At 37.2% G+C, this 19,835-nt stretch overlaps 1 protein-coding gene across 2 annotated transcripts in view; it reads right to left on the bottom strand.

Moving 5' to 3' along the window:
- PATJ (PATJ crumbs cell polarity complex component) overlaps positions 1-19,835 on the bottom strand; it is a 340,450-nt gene that overhangs the window by 239,272 nt on the left and 81,343 nt on the right. For both annotated transcript variants that reach the window (XM_065889002.1, XM_065889011.1), the window contains exons 17-19: positions 6,328-6,537; positions 2,322-2,438; positions 130-525 (exon numbers count right to left, since the gene is read on the bottom strand). In XM_065889002.1, coding sequence (XP_065745074.1) covers positions 130-525; positions 2,322-2,438; positions 6,328-6,537 — 723 coding nt within the window. The remainder of the gene's footprint in view (positions 1-129; positions 526-2,321; positions 2,439-6,327; positions 6,538-19,835) is intronic.

Raw genomic sequence — 19,835 nt, 5'->3', positions numbered from 1 at the left:
GATGAGGTTTACTTAAAGCAACATACTGTATGGTACATTTTGGAAAAAATGATTAATGATGAAAAGATCCATTGAATTTTGTTCAGGGGGAGTCAGGGAGGATGTGGAAGATGTGTTCTAATCCCTTACCATGTTTTCAGTGCTATAGCCACACTGCTGCATCTCCTGGGAATACACGCTCATCATGGACCTGGCTTCTTGAGGCTCAGGCAGTTCACAATCCTGGTACCACTGTGTACCAAAGTGAAGCTCCTTCATGGATGGAACAGGAGCAGCCTCTTGAATGTGAGATGAGGCATACGATTCCATGGACTGAAAGTGGTTTTGATAGAGCTCATATTCTTCATCAACAAGCATTTCTCTTTCTTCACCCATTTCCTGCAATCTAGGCGCCATAAATTCAAGCATTTCCCAGGCCTCCTTACTATTGTCTATCTCTTTTTGTTGGGACTGGAAAGCCTTTCCCAAATCTAGAAATGGCTCATCCACAAGCTCTTCTTTAAAATAGGGCTCATCTCTAAATCCCTGTGAATAAAAATTGTAAAAAAAACTTTAAACTACGTCTGTATTAAAGCTGCACCCTACACATTAACTGGAAAATTAACCCCTGACATAACTGCAATGACGGTATTACATGACAATGCATGGTTAACCTGACAGCTCTCCATTACAAATGAGAAGAAATACAATCTCACTGCCACACAAGCCTCAAGCCTCAACCCTGAAAAGAAACAAACGACAAGAGGCAAAAATCTGCCTTTGGCAAGGTGACTGACTAGTCTGAAAGGTTCACTATACATCAACTGCCTTAAAATTCTCAGTCAGAAATAGGAATTTTGTTAAATTGCTACACTGAATATTTAACTCCTGCATCTCATATAAAAACTAATACATAAACATGGATGCGCTTCATACTATCACTTAAGAAAGCAAAGACTTAAAAGGTCAGGATTTTCAGGTTTATGTAACTAAAAAGAAATTAATGGTTATTTGAATGTTTACAAAACATTCTCTATAAACTGAAGATATGGGGAATATGTCTCAACTACTTTGAGTATGACTCTTTTATAATATACCACTTAATAGAAATTTATTTTCGCATCTGCATTAATAATATAAAACAAAAGGAATGAATACAGTATGCTCTTCAATTAATTCATACTTCACTAATCAGAAAAGCAAGTACATAAAACTGAAGCTAGATAGTCATGCATGAGCAGAAACTCTGTTGAGTTCCTAGGTAATGCTTGAGGAATATATGGATCTGCTGAGCCTTTGACCTAACTCCAAAGCACCTTAGGGTGCTGGGCACAATGAGGCCCAATTCCCTCTAAGGGATCAACGACATTTCCTATTTTAAGTCCTATTCATTAAGTATCAATAAATGCAAATTCCTGAAATGAATCTATTCCTTCCCATTGCTTCCTCACTTGCAGCTAGACATCATTGCAGTGACACTTTTAAATTAATATACTATACCAAATACTGTAACCTAGTTATTTCAAAAAAAGAAAAAAACTGCATTTAGAAGGCATATTTAAACATGTCACACAGTTATGAAACTGTAACAAAAAATGTTTAAACTAAAAAAATATAATGGACATTATAGGACTACATATCAGCTTTAGACACTGTCAACAAACTATGTAAAGAATATCAAAAGACAGTTGTTATCAAGTAAAGCAAAACCATACTCTAACTGCAAGAAGCAAAATAAACACAATTCATTTTAAGAATAAAAAGGGAAAAGCTTCAAAATATACTTTCTAATACTAAAGCATAAAGTAAGGTTTGACTAAATAACTCTTTTCTTTAGAAAGTACTCAATAAGAAGTTCTGTATAGCTCTTATTCTACAGCATTTTTTTTTAATGCAGGTCTATTTTCAAAAATATGTTCTACCCTCAAAATTTTAAGAGTATATTAGTGATATAAAATGAGGTATGCTTGTTCTTTGAAAATGCCTTATACCTGGGCTATGCCATTTATGGAGGCAATGTGATATAAGAGAGAAAAGATTTCAGTTTAAAAAAAATTAATAGGGACTTCCCTGGTGGTCCAGGGGTTAAGAATCTGCACTTCCACTGCAGGGGACATGGGTTTGACCCCGGTCAGGGATCTAAGATCCAGCGTGTCACGCATTGCAGCCAAAAATAAATAAATAAATAAATAAATAAATAAATAAATATCTGTGATTAAAAAAATTAATAAGGGGGGGATTATTTAATTTGTATCTATTTAGCCAAGAAATGAGAGTGAGAACAAGCTTTTGTCTTCTTTATAATAGCAACTGTTTACTTGGGAAATAAATGTACTAAATACCTTGGGTGCTTCAAGTATTAAAGATGAATTTATATCATGAACTGTTCCTGAAATGTCAGTCTTGTCTTCATTATTGTTTGAATGTAAAATATGATTTTCTTCCTCTTTATCACCTTCCTGAAAATAGAAGCACTTTTAATTTTTAATTATTTTAGCATGACTGAAGAACTGTTTTTGTCAACCATGAAACTTTTTTTTTATTGAGTTCTAATTGACATAAAACATTATATTAGTTTTAAGTGTACAACATAATGATTTGGTAGATGTATATGTTGCAAAATAATCACCACGATAAGTTTAGTTAATAACTCAAATTTCAAATATACAATACAGTGTTGTTAACTATAGTCACCATGCTATACCTTACATCCTTAGGACTTATAACTGGAGATTTGTATCTTTTGACCACCTTCACCTATTTTGCCCACCCCCAGCCCCCAACTCTGGCAACCAAAGAAGTACTTTTGTAATGAAGAAAATATCTTAGTTTCAAACGCTTTTCAGATTAATTCTTATCTTTCCATTAAATGCAAGTACACGATAAAATTTATGTAAATTGTTTTATTAGACCAAAATTTTCTTTAATAACCAAAAAAAGCCATGTTCAGGTCAAAGCTTCTCAAACTTTTTATTCTTTTTAGGTATTCCTTAAAGAAAAAAATCACTTTCCCAGGAAGAGACCTTAATATTAAGAAACGCCTAAGTTTATACAGGGTGATACTCAAAAATATTTAACAATGGTACAGGGTAGCCACTCTCCGTCAGAAGAGGGACAATCATCATGGTTCCTACCAGCTCAGCATCAGTCCCAGGTAATAACACAGCTACAATTTATCAAGTCCTAGCTATATATCAAAATCTATGGTAAACACTTTTACGTGCTTTGTCTCAGCTTAATCTTTATAGCAATTCTATTAGGTCAGGATTTTCAGATTTACATGAAAATAACATCAAATAGATATATATCTCACAGGCACAGGTTTTAGCACTTTAAATATATCAATTCATTTAATATATTTATTAATATATTAATACATATTCTAAGAAGTAGGTGCTCTTATTAACCTCATTTTACAGATGAGTAACACAGGCACAGTAATTTGCTCAAAGGTACATAACTAGTCAGTTACACTCCCAGAATGTGAGCCCTGGCTGTCTGGCTCTAGAGCCTGTGATCTCGGCTACCATGATTTGTGATCCCAAGTGGGAGCTGGTGAGGTTAAATAACTGGCCCAAGGACACACAGCTTTGCAAATCACAGAACTAAGCAAAATCCCACAGATGTCTGGCTCAAGAACTCCAATGCCAGCTCTGTCCTGTGGGTTCTGAAGATACAATGTACTTTTTAAAGTCAGTTCACTCATTTTTTATCTGTGACATCTGAGGTGAGTTTGTGGAAAAGAGAAAGTTAAGTCACATTTCTGGTTAACATGAAACTATACAGATAATAACTTTCTACATAAGACTATAATGCAAGATTATAGAATACCTATATTATATAGATAGTATATATCTATATGGTACAAGACTTAATAAAAAATAATTCTATTCTCCTGTTACATATTCATAGTCTTTTTGCACCAAATTGACTTTGGATCTTCTTATTCATACTCTCTTCGGTTCTCCTGAGGACTGAGCAAATGCTCAGCAAACATTAAGTGATGAGATAAGTGGCCACCAACTGGACCATGAGAGAGAGAGACAGAGAAATAGAGAGACCTCAGAGAATATCCATGCATCACTATTTACAGCTCACAGACAGTTTTGCTAAAAGAACCCAGATGTTAAAGAAGGAATTACTTAGAAATTTTTAGTGGAATCATCACTAAGTGTTGAAAGTGACCTTTTCTCGAATTCCTTCACTGGCCTCCCAACTCCCCAGCATCCTGGCAGCCTTCTACTCACTGAGGGAAGCCTAGGCAAAGGTCCACCTCACAATTACTGCGTTCCAAAATCCTCTCAGAGCAAGGCTCCAAGGTCCCGAGGTTTGTGCAGCTCTACCTCTGCCAGAAATAGCACAGGAATCCACAGCCAGTTGTTACTAAGTTCTGTTCTTTACACTGCCTGAGACTTCCTTCAATTGCTTCAAAGTAAAGTCACACTGCTTAGGTCCTATAGATCATAAATAGTTGGGACTTTCTCTGGTAACCCAAATAATCAGGCAAATAATCATCAGGGAAAATCTAGACAAAGCTCTTGCCACAATCCAAACTACCAATATGAGGTCCCATAAAAATAATGTTTCCCCTCCTTAATTTGTCCAAAAATCAAACTGGGTATCTCATGGTATATACTGACTATGGCAACACTCACACACCAAATACACAATATAAAGTCAAGAACTTGACTTAGCTATGTGCTATATTCCATTTCAACATGTTTAAAGTATCTGATAGGTGTAATATATAGGCATCTTGATGTATAATATGTGAAGAATAATAAAGTAATATATGAAGGTCACGTGAGGTTCCCCAATGCAAAAATACTACGTGTAATACATGACTCTATCTATGTCTATAAATGAACATATGTAACAATATCTATATAGACAGATCTCTAGCTATATACCTATTTATCTATATGAACACTTGTAGTGTGCTAATATATTTCACAGAATAAAAGAATTTTAGAGTTAAGAAAGATCTTATGAATTCTCTAGCCTTTTTAAGTCTTTTCAGAAATGAAAAAGTAGGCTCAGAAAAGTGCTGTACCTATGATCGAATTACTGGTATAGTGCTTCTCAAAGGGCAAAACTTCTGCATCAGAACTACGCCAGTGACTCACTGAAGAGGCAGATTCCTGAACAGCACACGAGAATCACTAAATCAGAATCTCCGAGAGTAGGACCTGGGAAACTGCATTTTAACCATCTCCAAGGTGATTCTTACGTGTATCACATATCATTGAATTTGAGACCCACTGGGCTAACTTGTAGCAAAGTTAGAAACAGAGCCCAGATTTCTTGAAATCCAGTCCAACACTCTACTACAACCATGCTATCTGTTTCAGACAGGCGGCATGAAACTAAACTTGTGACAACAAATTAGAATAGGAACATATAGCATTGTGGCTAAGAGTACAGGGTATGAAGCCACTCTGCTGAGTTTATATTCCAACTCTCCCCCTTACTAGTTATATTACCTTGCATAAGTTACTCAGCTCTGTGTCTTGACTAACTCAATACATAGTAGTGGTAATAAGAGGACTACCTCCTCTTAAAGTTCCTATGATGACTAAATTAGTGCATGTAAAGAGCCTAAAATACTGAGTGACATATATAAGCACTCAATAATACTTTAATGCCACTTAAAAATTATCATCAAGTATTTTTTTTACATTGGGGAACCTCAATAGCACCATAACTAATAATACTTCAGTCAGAAAGAGTGATCTAGGGAAGTTGCAGGAAAAAAGAAAAAGAAAAACAAACAGTGATCTGACACAGCACATGAGATTAAACAATAAGATGACTTCAGGATGGCTTGACCATATCGGAGTTTAGATGCTAGGGGTTACAAGGCACATTGATGGTCAGAAAAGCATATTAAAATCTTACTGAGATATGGTTAACTAGATTTCAACTTACCAAGCCATCTCGACATCATGCCCAAATGAAAGTTAAAACACATAAACATACTTATTTTAATTTATAACATAAGGAATGTAATGAGAACTTAGAAGTCTGTGTTAAAAGTATAAAGATAAAAGTAGTAGCAGTAGGACTAGTAATGTTGGCAGCTAGCACTGATGTAGTCATGTGCTAATAAGCACTTAACAAATATCATCTTTAATCCTCAAAATCCTATGGGGTAGACATTTTTTTTCTGAAAATTAAGTCAAGGACGTTAAGAAACTTGCACAGACACATGTATAGTAAGCAGTGGAACAGGGATTCGAAGCCAGGTGTATTTGTCTGCAAAATCCATGTTCTTAACTACTGATATTATCAATATCCTATAATGATATAGTATTATCATTTCCTATATTAACAAAATTCGACACTTACCACCAAAGGTTTACAGATGCCAAGGTGTACAATGCCTGGTGGCACAGCTTTCAACACTTCCACAGCTTCAGCAAGTGTGGTGTTGTCCAAACAGTATTCATTGACTGAGACCAGGCGGTCTCCAGGTAATAGTTCTCTGCCTCTTTCTGCCACACCATCTGCCACCAGGGAGCGAATCACAATGACTGATCTTGTGGGATCTAAGGGGTCCTAAGGATCAAGCAAAAAAGAAAGATGAGTCAGTTCCCTAAAAACAAATATATAGCCTTAAGACAAGTATGTGGACAGTTATACCTCAGCGATATTGTGGGTTTGGTTCCAGACAACTACAATAAAGCGAATATCACAATAAAGTGAGTCACATAAGTTTTTTGGTTTCCCCAGTGCATATAACAGTTATGTTTACACAATACTGTAGTCTACAAAGTGTGCAATAACATTATGTCTAAAAAAACAATGTCATACCTTAATTTAAAAATACATTATTACTAAAAAATGCTAACCATCATCTAATGACACAGGGTTGCTGCAAACCTTCAATCTGTAAAAAATGCAATATCTGCGAAGTGCAAATAAAGCTAAGCACAATAGAAAAGGGTATGTCTGACTCATGAATCTCATTTGACTATTTACTTTATGTGTCCAGTATTCTGGTAGTATTCTTCCAAAAACAAAATCTATTAAAATATCACTCTAGGGCTTCCCTGGTGGCGCAGTGGTTGAGAGTCCACCTGCCGATGCAGTGGACACGGGTTCGTGCCCTGGTCCGGGAAGATCCCACATGCCGCGGAGCGGCTGGGCCCGTGAGCCATGGCCGCTGAGCCTGCGCGTCCAGAGCCTGTGCTCCACAACAGGAGAGGCCACAACAGTGAGGGGCTCGCGTACCAAAAAAAAAAAAAAAAAAAAAAAAATCACTCTATACATCCACACAAATATCAGCTTGTATCAAGATAAAGACATAACCTTAACAACTTCATTGCATGTCTGAGTGCTCAATACATATAAATTTCTTTTTTAAAGTTTTGATGATCGATATTTTGTTGGACCACATGAGATCTGGGGAGAGTTGGAAAAGAATCTCTGACATCCTTAAGCATAGTCATACTATGGACCAAAGACAAGCCCATCTATTACTGCTCTTGGGCAATAAGTAGGCTCCAAAAGTAGTGTACTATGGGAAATGATACTGCATTCTTAGGCATTTCACCAGTATAAAATCTTCTTGCTAAATCACTTAAGTTCCAAAAAGACATGGAAACCATGGCATATACCACTGCCTTTAAAAAGTATGTTTAAAAATAACATAACCTAAAATTATGAGATGGTATAGGTACCCCTAGGTGAGAATTATTCTAATACAGAGGAACTGAATATCAATTCATGAACAAAATCATTGTGCAAATCCCTCTCATCCACTGGGAGGGCCCCATATTTCTTTTCATTAAGCACGGAAGATAACACTGACACTCTATAAATACATTTGGCTAATAAAAACCAATTTATAGCCACACTATTATTTTTTATTTTGTTCACCAAACACTGATATATAGCACTTACTATGTGTCAGGCTCTGTTCTAAGTGCTTGACAATCATTAATGCAGCTAATCCTTACAACAAATTCCAGGATGTGGGTAGATTTATTGTCTGTATTTTACAAATGAGGACGCTGAAGGTCAGAAAGTTAAGGAAACTTGCCAAGATCACCCAGCTGGTGAGTGGCAGAGCCAGGATTCAAACTCAGTCTGGCTCCTAAGCCCTTCTCTTAACCATTGTGCTCTGCACCATAATAATAATCAGAACAAATTGGAAATAAAGAGTTATGAATGGAAAAGAAACATCCATGTGGAAATCTTATGGTTGAATAGAATCTCTTACTTGTCCTAATGGTGGAGGTATATGATACAATTACTAAACCTCAAACTTCGTAAGGGAGAGAAAAAAAATAAATCTCACCCTTAACATCACTCGCTTGGTTTGTCTATTTTGCTCCTACTGCTTCATTATGTACATACTGTTCCATAAAGGCAAAATGTAGTAGCATGAGATTCTACTACTGTTACTTTCTATTAAACCCTTCCTGAGAAAGTAGAAACTACCACGTTTTGTGTTAGAACGGTAAGACTTTGGAATTAGTAAAGTGAGAATTTGCCAAGTTCCAGGCTATGTCTGTTTGAAGTGGCTGATGGTTCTTTGGAAGGTTTCTGCTGCAGTTTTCTATACCTCTCTGTTGTAGACATCAAAGCTTATTTTCAACACTGCATGGAATCTTAACCAAATATACCATATTTAAATCAACAGAGGCTATAGAGCAAATTCCTTGAAAAATGCCTTCAAACAACTTGACTTTCCTTAACTAAATCTTGCTTTTCCACTACCAAGTCAAGAGATTCTTGGTAAATTTCTCACATGCTCTGTTGTAATAACACCACATACTAATAAAGAGAATTGAAAGTAAAAATAGTCATGGGAACTCACTAATAAAGTACCGTGTTAAACTATAATGACACCAATATTTTCAAGTAGAGGGAGCTATTGCATAGGAAGAGAATAAGGGACCGCCCAAAAAAAAAAAAAAAAAGAGTACAGTGGGATATCAGCAGCGATCAGTGCAGTAATATAAAAGAGCTATCTATTTTGTCACCAGCAACCATGAATCACAACACACTTTTTCATTCTGAAATATGAAACCATTACATTTGAAGTTTGACACACTAATAAATAAGCTGTACAATTATGTCCTTCATTTAGGCTGTCAGGTTCTGATGGAAGGCTTTTTTATTGGGGGGGGAGGGAAACTATAAAACAGCTTATTCCCTTCATGAAATGCACAGAAAGCAGCTAGCATTACTTCATATTAGTAATTACTAAACTTTCTTAGAGAAAACTGCAACAGTGAAATACACCAAAAGCAAATAAATTATTTCACTGGGTGGGTGTGAGCCATCTCTGCAGTTTCATATAACACCTAAGCAAAAAGTACTATTTTTTACCCAAATAAATAGTGAACTGGTTTTCAAAATGCAACCAGTTGAAATGATAATTAGAAACATTTCAAAGAAAGATTACCAGGAAATAATGGAAATAGAAAATAGATTAATAGATTTCCCTTATTATAGAAAAATCATGGTGAGCATTTATTTATACAAAATGCAACCTTCTTTAGACCGCAAACTAGTACCAGGTGTGCCTGCTTACTAAAATTTATTCAGGCTTGGACTTCCTAGTTATTCTAAACACTAAATCCAATCTACCATCCCTTTTCCTGGAGGAAAGAAGCCAACGGCAGCTTCTTTGTCACTTAAAAAAAGACAAACCACCCACTACTGAAGATACCCCATTACGGATAATCACCACTGCATTTTCCATGATGAATTTTCTGACCAGGTAATCTCTCACGTAGCTAAATGGAGTTGCTTTAATGAGTAACAGTCATTTCCTTTCATGGTCATCACATGTAGTAGCCACCCTATGGAAGAACAGCAGCTGCTACTGCCTACCAGGGTGGCTACTATTCTTGAGGCTTTGTCACATACGACATGCTTAAAAACCAGGCTGCTTCTCATCAGAAAAGTCTGTTTTCTGAAAATGTAGTCTACAATATCATACCCATGTTAAATCCAACAAAATGTTATAAAGATATTTCTCGAGACCTCTACCCAACTTCTAGACCCTATCCAGATTTTTTCAAGTCCCCATCAGTTTTTCTCAACTTTTATCATAATTTTAAAATCTCTAATTTTTCTTATTTTGGTAAACAACACTGTAAGGAACATTGTATTCAAGAATCAAGATGTTGTTTTAGGCTAAACAGCCAACAGGGGGTACTAAATACCAACCACAGAACACAAGATATATCATCTTTTACTATTCAAGCCATTCTCCTCTTCTGAAAGATGTTTTTTCCTATTTATTCAAAATCCTTATATTCTTACACATGTTCTAACAGTATCCTGTATGTCTGCTTTAACTCAACCATTTATGAAAGTCATTCCCTACAGCTCTTAAAAACTCCTACAATCAATTAGGCACAGCCAAATTTCATCAGAATGCTACGTGGGAAGACAGGAGCTCTAAACCTGAATTCTCCTCGCTACTTAGCTATGAAATCCGAAGAGAACCAATCTAACTGCTCCGTCTCACAGGTGAATAAAGTGCCTGAAGAAAAGCTCATATGAGGATTTTTGAGGTCTCTTGAAGTGATACTAATGTTTGATAGTTATTATAAACACAAGAAGTTTCAATGTTGGGGGAAATCCAAGGTGACAAACAGACTTCTCTCCTCCCATAGTCCCTGAGTGGCACTGCCATACACCCAAGCACTCACTCACTCTCTCTCACCTTTTCACTGGGTTGCTGGCTAAGGCATGTCAACTGACCTTCTGTCTCTTCTATCCGATCCTTTCTCTCCATTCCTGCTGCACTGCCTTGGTGCAGCTTCTCATTATTTCTCTCCTATGCAACTGCTTCAGTCTTCCCAAAGGTCTACCTGTCTCCAATCTTACCCTCTTCAGTCTATTGTCTACAGAGAGAAAATAATGATTTTTAAAGATAAAAATGGGATTACAATTCCTCCCCTGCATAAAATATTTCAGTGACACCCACTGCCTTCACGATAAAGTGCTCTTTGGCAGAAAAATTCCTTCAGATCTGCAGTTTAGTCTCATCTCCCCTTGCTCTTCCCACATGTACCACTGCTCACGCCCAATCTGCCCCACACATTGTCCCAACAATCCAGAACTACTGAAGTTCAGGACTGTGGAAGGCTTTGGTATGCTTCACGATATTCTACAAACCATTCCATCTGCCAGGAATGTTCTTCCTGCCACATTGCCACTTATCTGTATCTTTGCCACCAGAGTCAACTCACATGTTTCCTCCAATGAGAAGCTTTCCCTGACTTCCCGAAGAAGACTCAAGCACTTCCTACTCTGTGGTTATCTCTAAACCTAAAAAAAGACCTTCCATTATAGCATTTGTCATAATATAGTTTCCTCACTGTCCTTGACCTTTTAGAATAAGTTAGGCCCTCCTGCTAGATGTATACACAGCATGTTGCATTTTTCCTATTACAACTCTTTTGACATTCTACTGAAATTATTTTAACCATCTTCCCTACTAAAACTAAGCTTCATGAGAGCAAGGATATGTTTGCTTATTTGCTACTTTATTTCCTGGGCCGACTACAGTGCCTGCCACAGAGAAGGGACTGAATAATAGCTGAAATATCAAATGACTGAATCTATTTAGGTTCTCTCTCCTTGCTGGACTTTAAGTACAGCTATAAGGCAAAGGCTACATCCCGTCATATGTGAATAACAACAACAACTGTTAACACTTACTGAGGTCTTGCCATGCCAGGCATGATCTAAATATCTTACTTCATTGAACCTATTTAATTAATCCTCACACCAACATGAGGTAGGTTCCATTATTATCCCTAATTTCCAGATGAGAAAACTAAGGCAGAGGAAAATTAAATAACTTAACCAAAACACACAGTTGATAAGTAGTAGAACCAGAATTTAAACCAGCCAGTTAAGCCCCAGAGTTCATGCTGTTAGCCACTATGTCATGCAGCTTCTTAAGGTGTTTGCTAAATGAATGAATGTTGAAAGAAGGCAAATTGTTAGAATATATATTTATTACTTTGCCAAAGTGTATAAAACTGAGTCCCTAAAGTACCACACTTGGCCACTAGAGGTTTATATGTTGGTACCTAGTTGATGAAAGTTAGAACAGAATGTGCAGCGTGCCTCCATGGACAGCTAAAACATGCATTTGTTTGCCAGATTTTAATTCACACTTAACGTTCCCAAGAATCCATTCCTTTGGTGTCCTTTGGACACCTTCACATGAACATATACAAACATGTTACAATCCTTGTTCCCAAATGGATGGAATTCAAAGTTCAGAAGTGTCTATAAAATGTATTATATGAATATTTGTGTACATTCCCACAGATCAAAGAGACCAGGGTTTACATAAACTAAAGCACTGTACAGCGGTGTCACCTGGGGCAGAGAGGTGGTTCAGTTGAAACTGGGCTCTCTCAGAGACAAGGATATCAACCAGAAGATGTAGAGAGCTCTAGTCTTAAAGCTGCTCCAAAACTAAAACTACAAATACAGGTAAGCAACCATGGCAAACTCAGTGGAAAGGCATGAAGCAGAAAATGCTACATAAAGAGGAGACAGAGGAAATGAACATGAAGCGCTCACATTTAATAAATTGGCCAATGCCTCAGTAAAAGGCATTTTTTAAAATAAGAGGAATATGAGACATACACCAAGGACAATTCTGACATTCAACATTTATATGTTTGCAGTATTACTCCAATAAAGGAAAACAAAAATCAAGGTGTTACAAGGACTTGACTACATGGATTCAAAATAAAGGATAACTAGGACTTCCCTGGCGGTCCGGTGGTTAAAACTCCACGCTTCCACTACAGGGGGTGTGGGTTCGATCCCTGGTCAGGGAACTAAGATCCCGCATGCTGCATGACACAGCCAAAAAATAAAAATAAAGATAAAAAATTTTTAAAATGAAAATTTAAAAAAATAAAGACAAACAAAAAATAAAATAAAGGATAACTTTTGGGTTGTTCTTGTTTTAAAAATCTATTCTATCACCCAAACTTTTAAAAATGTTAAATAATGGAATAAGAGGACTTCCCTGGTGGCGCAGTGGTTGAGAATCCACCTGCCAATGCAGGGGACACGGGTTCGATCCCTGGTCCAGGAAGATCCCACATGCCTCGGAGCAACTAAGCCCGTGCGCCACAACTACTGAGCCTGCACTCTAGAGTCCACAAGCCACAACTACTGAAGCCCAAGTGCCAAGAGCCCGTGCTCCGCAACAAGAGAAGCCACCACAATGAGAAACCCGTGCACCACAACGAAGAGAAGTCCCTGCCTGCAGCAACTAGAGAAAGCCCACACACAACAATGAAGACCCAATGCAGTCAAAAAAAATTTTTTAATAAATTAATTAAATTTTTAAAAAGGCTTATTTTCACTTTTAAAAAAAATAATGGAATAAGAATGTAGTGACCACAATAGGATGGCAAAGAGATAGACAATAGTTTATTTCAGATAAAAACTTGGGTACAAATTATTTACCTTTGATAATGTTGACACTTATTGACAAGTGAGTACAATAAAACAAAGTTGGCCTACAGTAAACTCATGAGAGGAAATACGGTTCATTCATACAGCCTTAATTCTATGTCATTAAAGTTCTGTGCTGTTAGACAGCTCACCACACCAAAATACCTGCTCTCCTGTATTACAGGAGTCCTTCCCCAAAGTGAAATGATTCCAAAGAATGACTAGAAAAAACAACTTCAAACAACTGTGAAACAGAAAGCGCTCTACAAATCAGATCTCCTAACCAATGAATTCAATGTTGTGGTGACATTATTACAGAACTGGGCTACTGAGCTTCACTCTACAAACAGTTATTCACATTAGTGTGAGGAATTATGTTTCAAAGATAATTTGAAAGGATCTACATAAATTTCTGGATAACATGAGGCAGCTAGCACATACTATTTGATAAGAGAATTGCTCCAACTTAATAATGGTTAACTGAGGGAAAACTATGAAAGCAGCAAGGAGCCCAATATAACAAAATTTACCATTTTAACCATTTATTTTTGAATTTTATTTTATTTTTTATACAGCAGGTTCTTATTACATTTTAACCATTTTTAAGCGTACAGTTCAGTGGCAAGTACATTCACATTGTTGTACTACCGTCACCACTTTTTTTTTTTTTTTTTTTGGCTGCACTGAGCAGCTTGCAGGATCTTAGTTCCCTGACCAGGGATTGAACCCAGGCCACCGCAGAGAAAGCTCCAAGTTCTAACTGCTGGACTGCCAGGGAATTCCCCCATTTCACTATTCAACTCCAGAAATTTTTCATGCTCCCATACTGAAACTCTATATCCATTAAGTGAGTCCCCATTTCCCCACAATGACTATTTTGCTTTCTATCTCTATGAATTTGTTCTAGGTTTGAAGACTATACTCTTAAATGTGGCAATTACTTTTTGAACTAAAGAGTAGTAAGTTAAAATCTAAATGAATTAACAGCTAAATAATTTTTAAAATAAGATCCCAAGGAAGTTACTGAAATGGAGAACACAGAAAGAAACCATTAAGTTTAAAAGGGAGACAGCTAGCTATTTCATCATGGAGGTAGGCAGAAGAAGGAATTGAGTACAAAGAAGGGCAAAGCAAATGTTCTTTTACACACACACACACAGAGACGTACACATCTTAAGGAAAAAACAATGATCTGCAGAAGGACTGATGCACAGCTGGCATGAATAAAATGTCCACTGTGAACGATGTCAGTCAGAAAACAGGAATCCAAAGATTTTTCTAAAAAGAAGAAAATATACATAAGAGAGACAAGGAAGACAGCCATTCAATCCACTAGTGGTAGGATGGGTGTCGATTAGAAGTCAAGGAACAAGTTTTGAGCCCCCAGCCTGACTGTGTAGTTTCACAAGTTCTTCATTTTTCTGAGTCAGTTTCTTCAATTGTAAAATGAGAAAGTTGGATACATGACAGTTGTGATCTGTTCCCCTAACTCCAAAATTCTGTAACTAAATTTGACAGAATATCTTGAGTCAAATTTGTCATTAATTTCTACCAAAACATTCACAAAACCACTATAAAAAGTAGGGAATGACAGAAGTTAATTCAAAACACAGCATCAGCAATGAAAAAGACTACACTTTGGTCACAAATATGGTATAATTGTAGTTAGTGATGTCTTTTAAGAACTCATAAAAATGCCACTAACTACGCAATATCTAACTTCTGAGTATTCTACCATCAAAACAAAAGATATAACAAAATATATACATGTACTCTTTTTCATAAAAGGAATATTAAAACAACTTTTTTGCCATTTTTAGACAGCAACAAAGACAAGTCAGAGACTATTACTTGAATTTAAATCACTAGAACAGTTCTGGTTTAAGAATGCAGGATGTAATTATTTATACTAAATGAGCATCTTCTGATTTGACCAACAAGCTAAGCATTTACTTTTAGGAAAGAGAAATAAATGTATTTATAGTGAATGCAAGGCAATAAGTAAATGATTCTAATGAATAATGACTAAGCTATCTTATCAGAATCTAACCCCATTTTTTACTATTTTATAGTATAGCCAAGTTTTACACAAATCATACCAATTACCACAACACCATCATGTTCAAAGTAAGTGCCCACAAAATACTTTCAGTGCACTCAAGATAAATTAAACTGATATGGTTCCTGGCTCCTTGTGTCTTATTACTTCCTTAATACTATTAGACATTAAGAATAGATTTTTCCACACATCATACATAGAACGAAACAGTCTCTGAGTAGCACAGTAAGTACAGCACACAAGGCAATTAAAGGTGCAATGGAGGGCTTCCCTGGTGGCACAGTGGTTAAGAATCCACCTGCCAATGCAGGGGACACGGGTTCGAGCCCTGGTCCAGGAAGATCCCACATGCCGTGGAGCAACTACTGAGCCTGTGCTTTAGAGCCCACGAGCCACAACTACTGAGCCCGCATGCCACAACTACTGAAGCCTGCACGCCTAGAGCCCGTGCTCCACAACAAGAGAAGCCACTGCAATGAGAAGCCTGCGCACCACAACAGAGTAGCCCCCGCTCGCCGCAACTAGAAAAGCCCATGCCCAGCAATGAAGACCCAACACAGCCAAAAATAAATAAATTTAAATAAAATTTTAAAAGTACAATGGAAAAGAGGTGCATAGAGAAACTTGCTAAAAGATCAAAATATAGTCTAAAATGGAGGAAAAATACATAAGCTTGCACATAATTTTATTCTGTATAATTTCATGCTTTAAAAATCTATTTTAAACATCATAATAATTGGTTCAAGCAGAGGCCCACGACTTTCTCTCATCCCCTTCTAGTCTCCTAGTTGACATTCTCCTTGGATACTAAACATTATCTTTGGATGTTTCATCTCCTGAAAATTTTATGTCATGCTGTAATTGTTTACGTACTTACTGTTCACTCCTGGCCCAGGACTTTCGCTAGCTGTGAGGAAAACAAAACAAACCAAACCACACAACTGTCCTTTATCTCAAAGTCCCATCACCTGGCTGAAATGGCTGGGGTTCCACCAGGCTGATGGTAGTACTACTCAAGGACAAAGTCACACTCTCTATTAAAATTACATTAGTTGAAATGTGAGTATACCCAACACGACCAAACTATGCACTTAAAAATTAAGATGGTAAATTTTGTGTTACGTGTATTTTACCCAAAAAAATTGTAAGAAGAAAATCAATTTATAAATAAGAAATATCCCATTATCTTCCAGAAAAAAACTATATTAGTTGAAAGTTATTATGATGATGCAAGGAAAGTATAGACACACAAAACTTTTAAAAGCTTTTTAAATATTAGTTTTGGAATTTATTTTAATTTTCCAAAGAAATCACTCTCAACTTAAGCTAAACAGTTACAAATACCAGCTGAGCAACTTCCCTGGTGGAGCAGTGGTTAAGAATCCGCCTGCCAATGCAGGGGACACGGGTTCAAGCCCTGGTCCGGGAAGATCCCACAAGCCACGGAGCAACTGAGCCGGTGTGACACAACTACTGAGCCTGTGCTCTAGAGCCCGCGAGCCACAACTACCGAGCCCTTGTGCCACAACTACTGAAGCCTGCGTGCCTAGAACCCATGCTCCACAACAAGAGAAGCCACCGCAATGAGAAGCACGAGCATTGTAATAAAGAGTAGCCCCTGCTCACCGCAACTAGAGAAAGTCCGCGTGCAGCAACCAAGACCCAATGCAGCCAAAAATGAATTAAAAAAAAAAAAACCAGCTGAGTGGTACTGTTCAAGTTGTTTAATCTCTGAGACTCGAGTTTCTCATTGTAAGTGGAAATAACAATAATACAGATTTTGTAAAGTTGTTAAAATCATTAAATGAGATAAGGCATGATACGTGCTCGGAAAGCCCATAGTCATGACTCCATAAGTGCTTTTACTCTTATTCTTGCTATTACTCCTTCTGTTTCTGTTACTATGAAGATAATGGAAAAGAATTTGAAATGACATATGTGTTTGAGGACAGACTTAGGAGCCCAGTTCCACTAAACAACTGGATAATCCTGAGCAAATTCCTTAACCTCTTATCATCAGGTTCCTCATCTATAAAATGAAGATGATTATAGGACCTACCTCGTGAGGTTGTAGAGATAATTAAACCAGTGTGTGTGAGCAGTACATAATTACTAGCTATTATTATCATGGGAAATGGTGGTCATATTTTATAAATGTTAGATCCGAAAATTTCTCAAAGGATTTTTCATTAAAAGGAATAAAATATGAAAGCTTAGATAGATTAATATTAAACAGTTCACAGCTACTAAAGAAAGTCAAGACATAAAATCAGGGCCAAGTTATCAATTCCAGGACACTTCCGTTCCTGGAATGTCCACTACCTGTTTGTGTGCAAGTCATGCCTCAGTTCCCCATCAGGACTCTCTGGGTCTTAAGAAACAATCATCACGAAATCTCTTAGTCTTACTTCTACCACCGCTAAAATCATAATGTATTATAGAGAGTTGTTCCCAAGTCTGTTTCATCTATTATATTTTAACATATGCTTATTTATCCACTGTCTCTCTACTCCCAATTGAATTTAAATTCCATGAGGACACAGGGTCTATTGTCTATTTTGTTTATTGCTATATTCCCAGTGTCTGGAACAGTGCCTGACACAGAAGATGCCCAATACACATTTGTTAAATACACACTTGAAAGGTAGTATATCTTTTCATCTTTAATCCTGCATACTAGCTCATAAGTGATCAATAATTTTTTGGAGGGAAATAATAACAGGTATAGCAAGTCTGTGCTCAGATTCTATTTTTAAAAATCATCATCACCATCATCATTTTTCAGTAACTAGTAACACATTATTTTATGCCCAGAAAAGTGTGGGCATTTATATACATCTTTTATTTAGTCTTTATAACTTTATAAGGAAAATATTATTTCTATTTTAGAGATTATTATATAAGAAAGACTAATAGGCATGTCCGAAGTCCTAGTAGGGTGTCATAGCCAGAAGGCAAATCCTGGTCCTTTCTGACTCTATGTTCAAAGTGCCATATTGGTGAACAAAATATCTGATTAAAATAAAACACAGAGGGAAGAGCTGAAAGGGGAACCTGAGCCCTAGAAAGTCGTGTGTCCAGATCAGGCAGCCAATCTCCTTTCATGCATTGTTAACAAATTAGGCCTTTGGTACCAGAAGGAGGCAACACCACTTCCTGGCGCTCACTGGGGAAAGCAAGGCTCCTCTGGATCACTGTCTGGCTCCAAACGACACCCACAAACAGGTCAGAGCCGTACAAAAAAACACGCCTTAGGAAAACAGGTTCTCAATACCTGTTGGTGGATCTGATTCCATCTTTCTGCCATACTCTAGGAAGGGCTATGACTTTCATTTACTAGCACGGTTCTCAACGTTGACACCAGAATCCAGTGGGGACTTTCAAAACACACCCACACCTAGAGATAGAGGAACACTGGTGATGAAACACCTCTGGAGACTGTTTCCTCTTTAGACCAACTCCTTTTAAAAAAAAAAAAAAAGTTATTGTTCTGTTTTTCCTTACATGGGAGACAGATGCATAGCCGGCCTGACATTCACTAACTTCCTGGAATATCTTGAGCATTTCATAGGAGAGACAGAAGTACCGGTATTGCAGTAAACCTGAGCACCTTTATGCCTATATTTTAGCTCTCCATGGTCGTTTCATAAACACTAATATATACTGTTTGGCCATCTCTGGAATACTCACTAACGGTAATATAACAAATGTATCATTTTCAGACTCTCCTCCTCAGCAATGCCTTCTAGTGTGATGCAGAAACAGTCCTTATGAAACATTTGTGAAAAGGAGAGCTACCCTAGGAGAAAGCACCACCGGCTGACAAGCATTTGCCGCTTGCCCTCTATTCTCTCTCTCCCCCCATTAGACACAATGGGATTTTTTGGCCAAATTCGTATTCCAGAGGAGCCATGAAATTCCCTCAAAGTTCAACATCAGGCCTGACTTAAGATCTTTGAGGCCTCCTGCTAATATCATCCCCCTGCAGCTGCCTCACTAAGGCGAGCTTTTGATCTGTACTATCTGGATTTCAAGCTGATATACACACAGCCTCTTTGATCTCTTATTAAGTGGCTTCTGGTCTCCTGATGCCTTTAGTCTTGCTGCACTGCGGTGTTTGGAAGTCAGTCATCATCCTACAAACTCCACACACCAGGAGCGGGCCCCCTTCATTCACCCACTTCGCAGGCTTGAAAAGCAATCTTTAAGCCATGAGAGAATTTCCCCAGTAGCCACAATCAATCCACTCCATGAACACACTACTAAGAATTATTTTTCAAATGAAGCAGCTTAAAATGATTTAAAGGATACAGAACTTTCCCATAGAGGGAAAGGAAGC

Source organism: Phocoena phocoena, chromosome 1, assembly GCF_963924675.1.
Source record: "Phocoena phocoena chromosome 1, mPhoPho1.1, whole genome shotgun sequence".
In the NCBI taxonomy this organism is placed as follows: Eukaryota; Metazoa; Chordata; class Mammalia; order Artiodactyla; family Phocoenidae; genus Phocoena; species Phocoena phocoena.
This window is presented reverse-complemented; position numbering and strand designations above follow the sequence as displayed.